Source organism: Miscanthus floridulus, chromosome 9 (assembly GCF_019320115.1).
Source record: "Miscanthus floridulus cultivar M001 chromosome 9, ASM1932011v1, whole genome shotgun sequence".
In the NCBI taxonomy this organism is placed as follows: Eukaryota; Viridiplantae; Streptophyta; class Magnoliopsida; order Poales; family Poaceae; genus Miscanthus; species Miscanthus floridulus.
The window spans coordinates 4,833,201-4,846,198 of NC_089588.1; the positions used below are offsets into that span (position 1 = coordinate 4,833,201).

At 52.3% G+C, this 12,998-nt stretch overlaps 1 protein-coding gene and 1 long non-coding RNA gene across 2 annotated transcripts; both read right to left on the minus strand.

The window, feature by feature from the left end:
• Positions 1–363: 363 nt before the first annotated feature.
• LOC136483329 (uncharacterized) lies at positions 364–1,465 on the minus strand. Its single transcript, XR_010765417.1, has 4 exons — positions 1,312–1,465; positions 865–950; positions 608–758; positions 364–432 (listed from the first exon to the last, which is right to left on the minus strand). It is a non-coding gene; the product is annotated as an uncharacterized lncRNA (long non-coding RNA).
• An 8,332-nt stretch (positions 1,466–9,797) lies between these two features.
• Positions 9,798–12,998, minus strand: LOC136479115 (uncharacterized). The gene is made up of 4 exons (XM_066477085.1): positions 11,346–12,998; positions 10,344–11,261; positions 10,100–10,240; positions 9,798–10,028 (listed from the first exon to the last, which is right to left on the minus strand). The coding sequence occupies exons 1-4, from the start codon at positions 12,996–12,998 to the stop codon at positions 9,798–9,800; spliced, it is 2,943 nt and encodes a 980-aa protein (XP_066333182.1).

The window sequence follows — 12,998 nt, forward strand, 5'->3', positions numbered from 1 at the left end:
GGTGACAAGGGACTCGCACGTTGGCCCCGCGCGGCACAGGCCGCAGCAATCGCCGCCCGCACGCCAGGGGCATAGATCCATTCCGAGAGGGCTGGATCCACAAGCGGGGGCGGCGGATCGATGCACGGTGAAGCCGGACCCGGCAGCTGTGGCAGACGCGAGGGAGAGGAGGGGAAGGAGAGGCAGAGGCAGAGGGAGGGGAGTGGTCGCGAGCAGACGCCTTGTTTGGCACCGCAGTGGGCCGCCGCTGCCGGTCACCGGAGAATGGCGGCGGCGGTCGGAGAGAGGCCGCGCGGGGGCGCTTACGCAACGGCGACGTAGTCACCCTCGAGGCGCCTACGGGAGAGGACACGGGGGCCGGCTGAGAGATGGATGAGGCTGTAACAATGGTCCTCTTTTGTGCTATCACATACAACCAGAAATTGTGCTCCTCTGCAACAAGTTATGAAATCAGACACGCTACTTCACCTGAACGTGAAACGGTGAAAGATGATGGCAGAATTTCACAACATAAATGCTCTCATAGTCTCATGATCATGCAAACTGCGTACAATCTAGCGATGAGACATATTTTATCTATATCTTACACACATAAGCATGGGCTGACCTTGTTTATCAAAGAAGACGGCCAGCTGGGCATGATAAAGGGATCAACAAAGTAGAGTAAACGACAGCTTTCCTTAAGGTGCAAAATTCACTTCGGCCTTTTCCAGGCAGGACAGGAAAACACTCAGGACACTGATGCGGCTCCCTGCAGGCTGCAGTAGACAACAGATGGGTAACATAATTGTCATTTCTGGCTTTTTGGCCATTGTCAAACATAAGTAAATAACAAATGAAAATGAAGTGTAGACAGGAGCTAACCAAAAAATAAGAGCTACGCTAGGAGCTAGTTTTCTGCCCAATGTGCAACAGGGGAACATTGTCCCTCTGGTGTTAGAAATCTTGCCCTGCAGGAACACAGATAGCATATTAACAATGTATGTTGCCTAAAACAGAGAGTGGATCACCACACACTCCAATAAGAAAAGGGAAAAGCACATGCGCGAACAGTTGTATCCTCCATAAACTATCATGAAACCATATGGAGCACAAGAAGGTAATAAACAGATAAAATTAGCAGGATCCCAAAAATAACATAGATATATTGTCATTCTTACTTCTATAGCAAGCACTGACATAGAGGCACTAATTTCTTGGCCGCTACAAATTCAAAAACACTGCGATGTTTCATGCACTCACTATTGAACAACCATGAAGGAATGCAAGATAGTGAGAAAAGGCAAGGATGTGAAAAAAACAAACCAATACCTCTGTTTTCACCATCTATGCACTCATCTTGATCTTCCATTCCATCAACAAAGAGCTATCAGAAACACAGAAAAACAGATATAAAGAAATATAGCGATGCAATAACTGAAAATATAATTGGAGCTGAATATGTGGATTAGGCTGCCAAACTGATAGGATTACGGATCCTACCGCGTAGATCACGGAGTCTGTAGGGGTGAGAGGGAGGTGGAGCAGGCTGGGAACCTCGCTGCCGGCGGCTGGACGCCGTGGTGGAGGATGGGCGGCTGCGGCTGCAGCCCTAACCCTCGTGTAGCTACAGTAACGACGGCACTGTTCACGCGTGAACAGTAGAGGCGGCTAGGGTTAGGAACTCCCGGCTCCCAGGGGAAGCCGGAAACAATACATTTGTTTCTGCTTAATTATCCAAATGTCTTACAAGCCATATATATATAGTTCTCACAAATAAGGAATATATCTAATAAATATGCTAACTAATAGATAATATGGGTTGTTAGCCCCCTAATGCCGGCGCACAGGCTCAGCCACTAATGGGCCTCCGCCTGGTATATGTGACGCCGGTCATAACATCTCTCCCCGCCTGCGCAAACAGCTCGTCCTCGAGCTAGAAGTCGGGGAAGTGGTCGTGGAACTCGTCGAGGGCTTCCCACGTAGCGTCGTCTTCAGGGAGGCCGTGCCATTGGATCAACACCTGCCACACACCACGGCGCTGAAGCGCACGGAGAGCCCGCGCCGGAGCAGGAAGCAGCCGGCCATCCATGGCCGGAGGGAGACTGGTCGGGGTCGCTGGAGGGTCGCCGTGGTGAGGCTTCAGGAGACCAACGTGGAAGACGTCGTGGATGCGGGCATTCTCAGGCAGCTAGAGGCGGTACGCGACACGGCCAATGCGTTCCAGCACCTGGAACGGACCAGCATAGCGAGGACCCAACTTGCGCTTAGCCCGCGGGTCGAGGGACTGTGCGGTGCGGTGGAGGAGGCGCAGCCACACCCAGTCGCCCACCTGGAACTGCACATCGCGGTGGCCGGCGTCGTAGTACTTCTTGGACAGTTGCTGCGCCTGGAGGAGTCGTTGGCGCACCTCGGCCAGTAGCTCATCGCGGTCGCGGAGAAGACTGTCGACGGCGTCGGTCCTCGCCGTCCCCGGCCTGTACGGCAGAATAGGCGGAGGAGGGCGGCCGTACACCACCTCGAAGGGAGTCATCCGAAGGGCCGTGTGGAAGGAAGTATTGTAGCAATACTCTGCCAACGACAGCCAGTCCACCCACGCCCTTGGCCGGTCACCTATAACACAACGGAGATACATGGCAATCACCTTGTTGACCACCTCCGACTGGCCGTCGGTCTGAGGATGAAAGGCGGTGCTCATGCGAAGCTTGACGCCCGCCATCTGGAAGAGATCCCGCCAGACATGGCCAGTGAACACGGGGTCCCGATCACTGACGATCGACGAGGGAAATCCGTGGAGCCGGACGACGTCGTCGAAGAAGGCGCGAGCGACGGAGGTAGCCGTGTAGGGGTGCCCAAGCGCAATAAAATGCGCGTACTTGGAGAAGCAGTCGACGACGGTGAGGATGACGGATTTCTCGCCAACCTTGGGCAGCCCTTTGAAAGGTCCTTGTTGGTTTTGGTAATTGAGTGACAACCTAGGTGGACTAATTGTGTTTATGTGAGATACACAGGTGATTAGTCCACAGGTACATGTGTATGAGCAACATATGCCATGAAGGTGAAAATGGCTTGGAGATGTTGCAAAGCTCACACATGTGATGATGAAGGAGCTTAAATGCACATGAGACATGACATTGAGTCATGTGATCAAGGTGGAGAAGATCAAGACAAGACTTGGCTTGATGGACCGGTTGCAAGCGTGAAGGGCAAGTCGAAGGCTTTGGAGTGATGGACCGCGTGGCGGTGAAGCTTGAGCAAGACTTGGCGCCGATAGACGATGGCAATGGTGAAGAGCAAGTAGAGTCAAGATCGATGAACCAATATGATCATGTGATGATATGAAGTGGATCATATCATTGTTGATCGTGTTGGTGCATGTGTTGCATCGACATTGGAGGAGATGGAATGGAATGCGCAAGGCAAAGGTATAACCTAGGGCATTTCATTTCACCGGTCATAGGTGTATAGAGAAGTTTATGACCGGGTTTAGGATAGATGGCCGTACTATCAAGAGGAGCAAACTTGTTTGCATATCGGTCATCTAGTGCCACTCGAGTGATCTAACTTTGCATTGTCGCTGGGATCGAGTGGCGTGGCAAGTTGAGTGGCTAACATCCTTTGGGAAATGATTGTGAAAATGCTAACACACATACACATGATGGTGTACACTTGGTGGTGTTGGCACATTTACAAAGGAGGTGGTGTTTGCAGGGGTGAGATGGGTTTTGGGTCCCTCTCTATTGCGCTTTCAGGAAAATGGTATGCCTATTTTCTATTGCGCCGGATGCAAATTTTTGGTGGTTGGCTCTTTGGAGCAAGGATGAAGAAGTTAGAAGTGAGAACGAGTTAGTCGCGAAGATGCTGGCGTCGGTCAACTGACCGGACGCTGGATCTGAATGCACCGGACGCTGGCAGGCTGCGTCCGGTCAGGCTGACGTACGATGACGCAGAAGCTGGAGTGTGACCGGACGCTGGCTGCGTCCGATCAAGTGTGACCGGACGCGTCCGGTCGAGGTCGGTACCTTACTGGAAACGACCGGACGCTGGGGGTTCAGCGTTCGGTCAGTTGAAAGCTGTTGCGTCCGGTCAAGTCAAGTGACCGTTGGAACCGGGACACGTGGCCGTCTGTGGGCGACCGGACGCTGAGGTCCAGCGTCCGGTCAACACGACCGGAGCGTCCGGTCGGCCCGACCGTTGCCCAGTGAAGGGGTAACGGCTAGTTTAGCCCTTGGGGCTATAAATAAAAGTGGCCCTCGGCCATGGCTGGTGCTGAGCACCTCAAGGGACTTAGTGTCCATGCTTGTGAGTGCTTGGGAGCCCTCCATCACACATATACTTGATAGTGATCATTCGATTGTGTGAGTGAGCGATTCTAGTGTAATTGTATCGTGAGGTTGCATCGAGTGGCACTAGGTGATCGAGTTGCAAGCCGGTGGTGCTTGTTACTCTTGGAGGTTGCCACCTCCTAGACGGCTTGGTGGTGGTCTCCGTCGAAGCGCGCAAGAAGCTTGTGCGGCGCTCCGGAGAAGTGCTTGTGAGGGGCACTTGTGCTTGCCCCGCGGGAGTCGCGAAGAGCAACATTAGTAAAGCGTGTCATTGAGCTACCCTCACTCAAGGGGTAGGTTCTTGCGGCGCCCGACGTGCGGGCTTGGCGGGTGATGCCAATTAGCCGCCGAACCACCAAGTGAGTGGTCGACACAACGGGGACTAGCGTGTTGGCAAACACGTGAACCTCGGGAGAAAAATCATCGTGTCAACCTTGTTCTTCCCGTTGGTTTGCATCTCCGTTACACAAGCTTGCGTTTACTTTCATATACATTACGCTTGTGTTGTTGCTTTTGTAATTAGATAGCTTGTGTAGCTTGCTAATTACCTTCTTGCTTGTGTAGCATAGAAGTAGCTCCCTTGCGTGGCTAATTTGGTTTTAGTAACCTTGTTAGTCACATTGCTTAGTTTGTGTAGCTAAGTATTTGCGCTCTCTAATTAGGCATTGGTTGCCTTGTTATTGAGCATTGCTAGTAAGCTTAGTTAGCTTTGTGCTTTTGCTTACTAGCATGTGTAGGAGCTCCCCTGTTGCTTAAAGTACTAGTGACATAGGTTTGTGTAACCTTGCTCCTAGAATTGTTTAGGAGAGCTCTAACTAGCCCGGCACCTTTGTTGCATAATTGTTATCTTTGCAAGGTGCTAGTGAACATATATAGTGGGGTATAGTCTTGGCTAGACCGATAGTTTTAATTCCGCATTTGTTTCGGTTAGCCAATGTGATTAAGTTTTAAAAGGACTATTCACCCCCCCTCTAGTCGCCATCTCGACCCTTCACCCTTCGATGAAATCCATGGAGATGTCGGCCCAGACTTGGTCAGGCACCTCCAGCGGCTGGAGCAGCCCGGCCGGCTGGCATGCCTCCATCTTGTTGCGCTGGCACGTCGCGCAAGTGCGCACCCAGTCCTAGACTAGGGAGCGATCCCCTGGGATGTAGAAGTCGGCACGGAGGCGGTGGAGAGTCTTCTATACACCCTCATGTCCAGCCGCATGGGCCAGCTGTAGGGCTTGGTGGCGCAGGTCACCGACGTCGGGTACGAAGATACGCCGGCCATGCAGCAGCAACCCGGCGTCCACGCGCCACGACGCCGCCAAGTCGCCCGTGTGCAGGCAGTGCAGCAGCTGCTGCGCGTCCGGGGCGTCGGCTGTAGCGCTGCGGACTGCATCTAGGAAGGCGAAGGACGGCCCCGAGATGGCCCTGGCCGCGCCCGCGCCTGCTGCAGCGTCCACAGCCTCGGCGTCACGCCGGGACAGCGCGTCGGACACGGTGTTAAGGCAGCCCGGGCGATATTCCACCGCGAAGTCGAAGCCGAAAAGCTTGCTGAGCCACTGATGCTGGGGAACTGTGGACAAGCGCTGGTCAAGCAGAAATTTAAGACTGTAATGATTAGTACGGACCAGAAAGGGACGCCCCCACAAATACGGTCGCCAATGACGAATGGCTTGTACCAGCCCGATGAGTTCGCACTCATAAGCCGCAAGCTTGAGATGGCGGACAGCGAAAGGCCGGCTGCAGTAGGCGAGGGGTCCAGCGCCCTGGTGAAGGACGGCACCAAACCCCGCACCCAACGCGTCGCAATCCACGACAAAGAGCCTGTCGAAGTCAGGCATCTGCAGGACTGGGCCCGTAGTGAGGGCGGTCTTGAGTGCCTCAAACGCCGTGGTCGCGTCGTCGTCCCAAGCAAACGCGTCTCGCCGCAAGAGACATGTCAGCGGGGCAGCGATGATGCCGAAATCCTTAATGAACTTCCTGTAGTAGCCTGCGAGGCCTAGGAAGCCTCGGAGACCGTGGGCGGAGCATGGGGTCGGCCACGCACGAACCGCCGCGACCTTGTCCGCGTCCATGGCCACTCCGTCCTTGGAGATAACATGGCCTAAATAAGCCACGGACGCAGCGCCGAAGGAGCACTTGGAGCGCTTGAGGTGTAGGTTGTGCGCTCGTAGGGCATGGAGGACGATGTTGACATGTTGCAGGTGTTCGGCCCAGGAGGAACTGTAGATCAGGATGTCATCAAAAAATACCAGCACAGACCTGCGCAAGTATGGCCGGAGGACATCGTTCATCAACGCCTGAAAGGTAGCTGGAGCGTTGGAGAGACCGAACGGCATCACCAAAAACTCGTAGTGGCCATGGTGCGTGCGGAACGCTGTTTTAGCGATGTCGTCGGGGTGCATGCGCACCTGGTGATAACCAGAGCGCAAATCCAGCTTGGTGAAGAAACACGCACCATGGAGCTCATCAAGCAGCTCGTCCACCACTGGAATCAGAAACTTGTCCTTGGCGGTCTTGGCGTTGAGGGCACGATAGTCGATGCAGAAGCACCAGGACTTGTCTTGTTTCCGCACCAAGAGAACGGGCGCGGAGAACGGCGAGGTGCTCGGTCAAATGATGCCTTGCGCGAGCATCTCCGCACACTGACGTTCCAGCTCGTCCTTCTAGAGCTGGGGGTAGCGGTAAGGGCGCACCGCCACAGGCGCGGTACCGGACAGCAGGTGAATGCGGTGGTCGTAGGGGCGCGCCGGAGGGAGCCCGCGGGGCTCATCGAAGATGGCGTCGTGCTGCTGAAGGAGGCTGTCTAGCAGGGGCAGTGACGGGTCGGTGGTGACTGCGGCCGCGGCCGAGCGCTGCTGTTCGGTAGGCGTTGCCGAGCCGCCCACTCCTTACCAAGTGACGCGCCGGCCATCACGCCAGAACGCCATGGTGAGGGCTGTGCAGTCCCACAAGATGGGTCCCAGCGTCCGAAGGAAGTCGAAACCGAGGATGATGTCGAACCCGCCGAGGTCCAGACCAACGCACGTAATGATGAAGTCGTCGTCAGCGATGCGGATGGGGACGGCATGAGCGATCCCCGCGCACGCTAGGCGGTCACCATTAGCGACCATGACGCGAAGATCCTCGCCACCGGAGGGAGAGAGCCCCAGGCGGCGCATGGCAGCACCCTGGAGGAAGTTGTGCGTGGACCCAATGTCGAGGAGGGCGAGGAAGCGCTCTCCCTGGATGGAGACCGGCAGGAGCATGGAGTTTGCTGGCCTGATCCCTGCAACAGCATGCAGAGAGACGACGAAGGCATTCGCCCCAGCGAGCTCCGGGGCCGCCGGTTCCTCCAAGTGGACGGCAACCGCAGCAGCGTCATCAGCCGCGATGTCGTCGATGAAATCGTCGCACTCCACGTAGAACAGGCGCTGGTAGACGTGGCCGCGAACATAAGGCTCATCACAATTAAAACAAAGCCCTTTGTCGGCGGTGCTTAGCCATCTCCCCCGGAGTGAGGCGGCGGAACGGACGCACAGCCGGTGCATTGGCAGCTGCTGGCCCGACTGCTGGAGGGGGCAGCGCGCCCCCCCGGGACTGGAGCCGCGCCTGGCGCGCGTGGGAGGGGCGGCAGCCCCTGGCGTTGAGGAGGATGGTTGCCCCGCTGAGGGGCCGGGGGCGCTGGAACGGCCACGCAGCGTTCAAACACCCGAGCCAAGTACATGGCAGATTGGAGGTCCCGCGGCGTGCGCATCTCCACATGCACTTTGATCTGGTCCGGGAGCCCGCCCACGTACAACTCCGCCTTTTGTCGAGGGGAGAGGTCACGGGCATGGCACAAGACGGCGTTGTAGCGCTCGGAGTAATCTTGCACGGTGGAGAGGAACGGCAGACGTGCCAACTCGGCCAAGCGAGTGCCCTGTACAGCCGGCCCAAAGCGGAGGGAGCAGAGTTCCCGGAAGCGCTCCCAGTGCGGCATGCCCTCGTCTTGTTCTAGGGCGTAGTACCATGTTTGTGCAGCGCCCTTCATGTGATAGGACGCGAGCCAGGTGCGCTGCGAAGCCATCGTCTGCTGTCCTCAGAAGAATTGCTCATATTGGTTCAACCAATTGAGCGGGTCGACGGAGCCGTCATACGTGGGGAACTTGAGTTTGTAGAACTTGGGAGCAGCCTAGGCGCCGAAGATTGCGGACTGATCCGCTGCTGTGGGTGCCTCGGGGAGGGAGGTGTCGACCCCCCGGAGAGGACCTGCGGCACTGCTGATGACGGCGTGGGCACGGCGGCTGCATGGGTGATGGTAGTGGCGAAGACCGGAGGAGCGGCCGAGCCCATCGCCCATGATGGAATTGGGGACGGCGAGGCCGGCCAGCGAAGAAGATTGAGCGGCACTCCTGGGCCTGAGACCGGCATCCCATAAGGGAAACTCGAGGGCGGAAGCAGCGGCTAGGAGCTCACAGCGGTAACCCCCGTGGACAGCGGCGGCGTCGAGAACGGCGGTGGGGAGGGCTGCTGGACGAGTCCCGCCCACGCCGCCTGCATGGACGCGATGTTGCGGTTGATGTCGATGATCGCAGACGCCAAGGACTCGAGCGTGAGCGGCGCAGCAGACAGCGACGAGCCTTCCGAGACCTCGGAGGCCGCAGATTGGAGCGACGCGGTGGAGGTAGATGGTGGTGGTGGGAAGGAGGAGGTCGGCTGAGATTGCGACATCGTTCCTGAGCAGTCTGATACCAGGCTTATAGGATTACGGATCCTACCGCGTAGATCACGGAGTCTGTAGGGGTGAGAGGGAGGTGGAGCAGGCTGGGAACCTCGCTGCCGGTGGCTGGACGCCGTGGTGGAGGATGGGCGGCTGCGGCTGTAGCCCTAACCCTCGTGAAGCTACAGTAACGACGGCACTGTTCACGTGTGAACAGTAGAGGCGGCTAGGGTTAGGAACTCCCGGCTCCCAGGGGAAGCCGGAAACAATAGATTTGTTTCTGCTTAATTATCCAAATGTCTTACAAGCCATATATATAGTTCTCACAAATAAGGAATATATCTAATAAATAGGCTAACTAATAGATAATATGGGTTGTTAGCCCCCTAATACCAGCGCACAGGCTCAGCCACTAATGGGCCTCCGCCTGGTATATGTGACGCCGGTCATAACACAAAGGCAAAATAGTCGAAATCGTCCCTGAACTATCGTGCTTGGCTCAATTTCGTCCCTCAACTATAAAAACGTCCGATTCAGTCCCTGAACTATCCAAATCGGGCCAACTTCGTCCATTCGCTGACGTGGCACGCCACGTTGGCTTGCCTAGTCACTGTCCAGCAGGGGCGCCTTCAGTTTTGGCCCAACAACGAAGCCCAGTAAGGAGACTAGGGCAGACGAAATAATTAAAGTAGTGCCTTGTTCATTCAAAGTGACAGACCATGTCAATGTTTAATGCAAGGCATGCCTTAATGCAAATGATACATGTGCCATGCACTGGGCACTCAAACTACATGATGCTCTTCTCTGATGACACTATGTCATTTCCTATTCTTTTTCGAGAGTGCTTTCTCCTCCACGGGCAGCTGAAGTGGATCGAATTTTGGCTGAGCCGGTTCCTCCTGAAACATTGATGGTTGCCTTTGCAGATGTCCCAGCAGCCGTGCCAGCACTTGTCTCGATTATAATAGATGCACTTCCACCAGCAGCTGCCTTTGCGGATGCTTCAGCAATGGCTCTGGATTTTGTGTAAGACACCCTTTGTTTCTTATGGCCAGACTGAAAAAATGGAAAGAAATTACTTTACTAAAATTTTGTCTTTTTAAATCACCTCACTGAAATTTGCTAACCTGAAGATAGGATGAATTGACAGATGAATTGGTGTGACTTGAAGATGGTACTAGACGCTTTCCTTTACGTTGCTTGGATTGTGCAGGTTCCATTGCCAATGGATTGATATTTGCCTGCCTTGTTGCACTGGTGGCATGCTGCTGTAAAGGATTGTGTGACCCCAAGCCTCCCTGCAGTTACACACCAAAAGTTAGCGCATCTGAAATCAGCAAACAAATAACACGATAATAAAAGAATAAACACCATTGTCACAGTGCATGTTCTGGAGTTGTGACCATCCCCTTTACACCGACCACATTTGATTTTAGTACCAACTCTTGATGACTTAGTGCTTGATCTCTTTGGCTCTGAAGGATCTTTTCTCCTGTTTTTCTTTGGCCGGCCTGGCATCTTTTTCACTCTAGGAGGCAATGGTTTAGGATTTTGGGACACAGGCCATGCCGACTCATGCTCTACAGGTTGCAGGACATGTTGATATGTCCTCTTGTATGCCTCAAGAGAAAAACACATATGCACATATTTATTAGGCTCTTCAGACATCTTGAACAGGGCAGCACAAGCATGTGCGCATGGAATCCTAGAAACTTGCCAATATCTGCATGAGCATGTCCTGTTGTTGAGATCTACTGTGAACCTCCATTTTTTATCTCTCACTTCAAAACCAGCTTCACCATTCCACAAGACATGACAGTACTGGGTCCTATGCCTGATCTTACATACCTTCCTGATGATGTTGGGGCATATTTCCATTAACCACCTCTCACTGTTGCTCCTATTCTCTTGGATTCTTCTAGTCACAAGGATCCTTATGTCCTCCAACATTGTCAAGATAGGCTTAAACCTTGCTTCTATAATCCAACTATTAAATGATTCACTCATGTTGTTATCAACAGATTCACAATTGGATCCAACCTTGAACCAAGCTCGGCACCAATGTATGGGGTCTGCATTCTGCAAATCTTTCCATCCTCTAGGAGTTTTGTTGGCGATCTTATTCTTGTAATGATTAAACAACATCTCATTTGAAGCCTTCGCAATCTTCCAGAACCTCTTTTGGTACTCTTGTAGCCTATGTTTTTTCCTCCAGTTGGCATAAATGTGTCGTGCACACATCCTATGCTCAGCTAATGGAAACATCTCATTCACTACACTTAAAAGCCCCTGCATTAATAGATAAACTAAATGTTATTATCCAATTTTAAGGATCTCCATGGCATATATGTCATAGGTTGTGGTCACAATTACCTTTTGTTGGTCTGTTATAAAAACCCATCCTTCTGCACCATAAGGGATATAGATATCTTTTTGAAGATGCCCAAGAAACCAACCCCATGAATTTTTGTTCTCATATTCGACAACAGCCCAGGCTATTGGGTAAATCTGATTATTGGCATCCCTTCCAACAGCTGACAGCAACTCACCTTTCATAGGCCCCTTAAGAAAGCAACCATCAAGCCCAATAACTCTCCTACATCCATCCAAGAATCCCCTTCGACATGCATCCAAACATATGTACATTCTCTGAAATACATGGTCAGTTTCTTCAGGATCTAGAGCAACATGCACACTGGTTCCATGATTACTTTGCTTCAGCTCCAATGCATAGTCAAACAACTTTGAGTACTCGCCAGTCTGACAATCCATTATCTTCCTGACAACCCTTGCCTTTGCCCTCTTAATCATTGTGATTGACACATCGACACCCATGTCTTCTTGTACTGTCTCCTTCATTGCTCTAGCTTTCCATGCTAGATTAGCTTTGATTGTACTCTCATACTTGTCACATATTCTTTTTGTAGATAACCTTTTATTTTTAAGTTCTGGGCAGCATGCATGATTTGGATTATATGTCACAATCTGAAACCAATCTGTCCTGGAGTTGTATGAAGCATGGAGAACCCAGGGACATCCCTTCCACATGCATACAGCCCTAAGCCTCTGCTTATCATTCTTGGGATATCTGATATTTACCTTCATCTTCAATGCATACCTTTCTATTGCATCTTTCAATTGATCCCTTCCTCTAAAGCACATATCCACAGCAAAATGTGGAGTCTCAGCATGACTATCAAATATTGAAAACCTGCAGTTCCTTCTCCTTGAAACACCATCATTGTCCTCATCATATGATGCATCATGATCTGAATCAAAGTATGCAATGCCATCTCCACCTTCATTGGCTTGAGCAAAATTGTTGACATCACTACCTCCAGGAACATCAAAAAAAATTGGGGTGTCAAATGGAATATCTCCTCTCTTCCTCGCAGCCGACATAAACTGTTTGTATTTATTTCTCATCTCCCTTACTTCATCATCTTCATCACTTGTAAATCCTGTGGCATCAAAATCACTTCCTGATTCTTCTTCCTCCTCATTTTCTGCATGTTGATCACCCTTTTCGTCATTCTGACCATCCTCATGAGTGGTAGGAGCCTCCAAATACATAATATTCACATCCTGTCCAGCACATTGGTTACCTTCTTGTTCATTCAAATCCATAATGTTCTCATCTCTGAATAAGGCAAAGACGTCCTCATCTCCATATTGTGTCTCTGTACCTTCTTCATTGCCACTCATGTCCAACTCAATTTGTTCAGTGTATATGTCAATAGCACCTGCAGATCCTATCTCATCAAGCATATCCAGGCAGGACTTATCATCTACAAGCAGCCTCATTCCACTATTTAGCTTTGCACCAATTGGCAACCAGTACATCCTAACAGATCTCTGAAAAGTGATGTGATCTATCAAATGGCCATTGAGCTCTGGGATTGATAATTTGTCCTTATCTATGTGTGATACTCCCAAATCCCCATTGCAATATTGCATCTGTGACCCATCAAGAACAAATTCCCCATTGAAATGAAATCTAACAGTCAATACCTCAGAATCTCCCAT

Coding starts and splice junctions, on each gene's coding strand:
- LOC136479115 (XM_066477085.1), bottom strand. CDS start 12,998: ATGGGAGATTCTGAGGTATTGACTGTTAGATTTCATTTCAATGGGGAA. Junction 11,262..11,345: donor TTATAACAGACCAACAAAAG/GTAATTGTGACC, acceptor CTATTAATGCAG/GGGCTTTTAAGTGTAGTGAA. Junction 10,029..10,099: donor TCAATTCATCCTATCTTCAG/GTTAGCAAATTT, acceptor CCATTTTTTCAG/TCTGGCCATAAGAAACAAAG.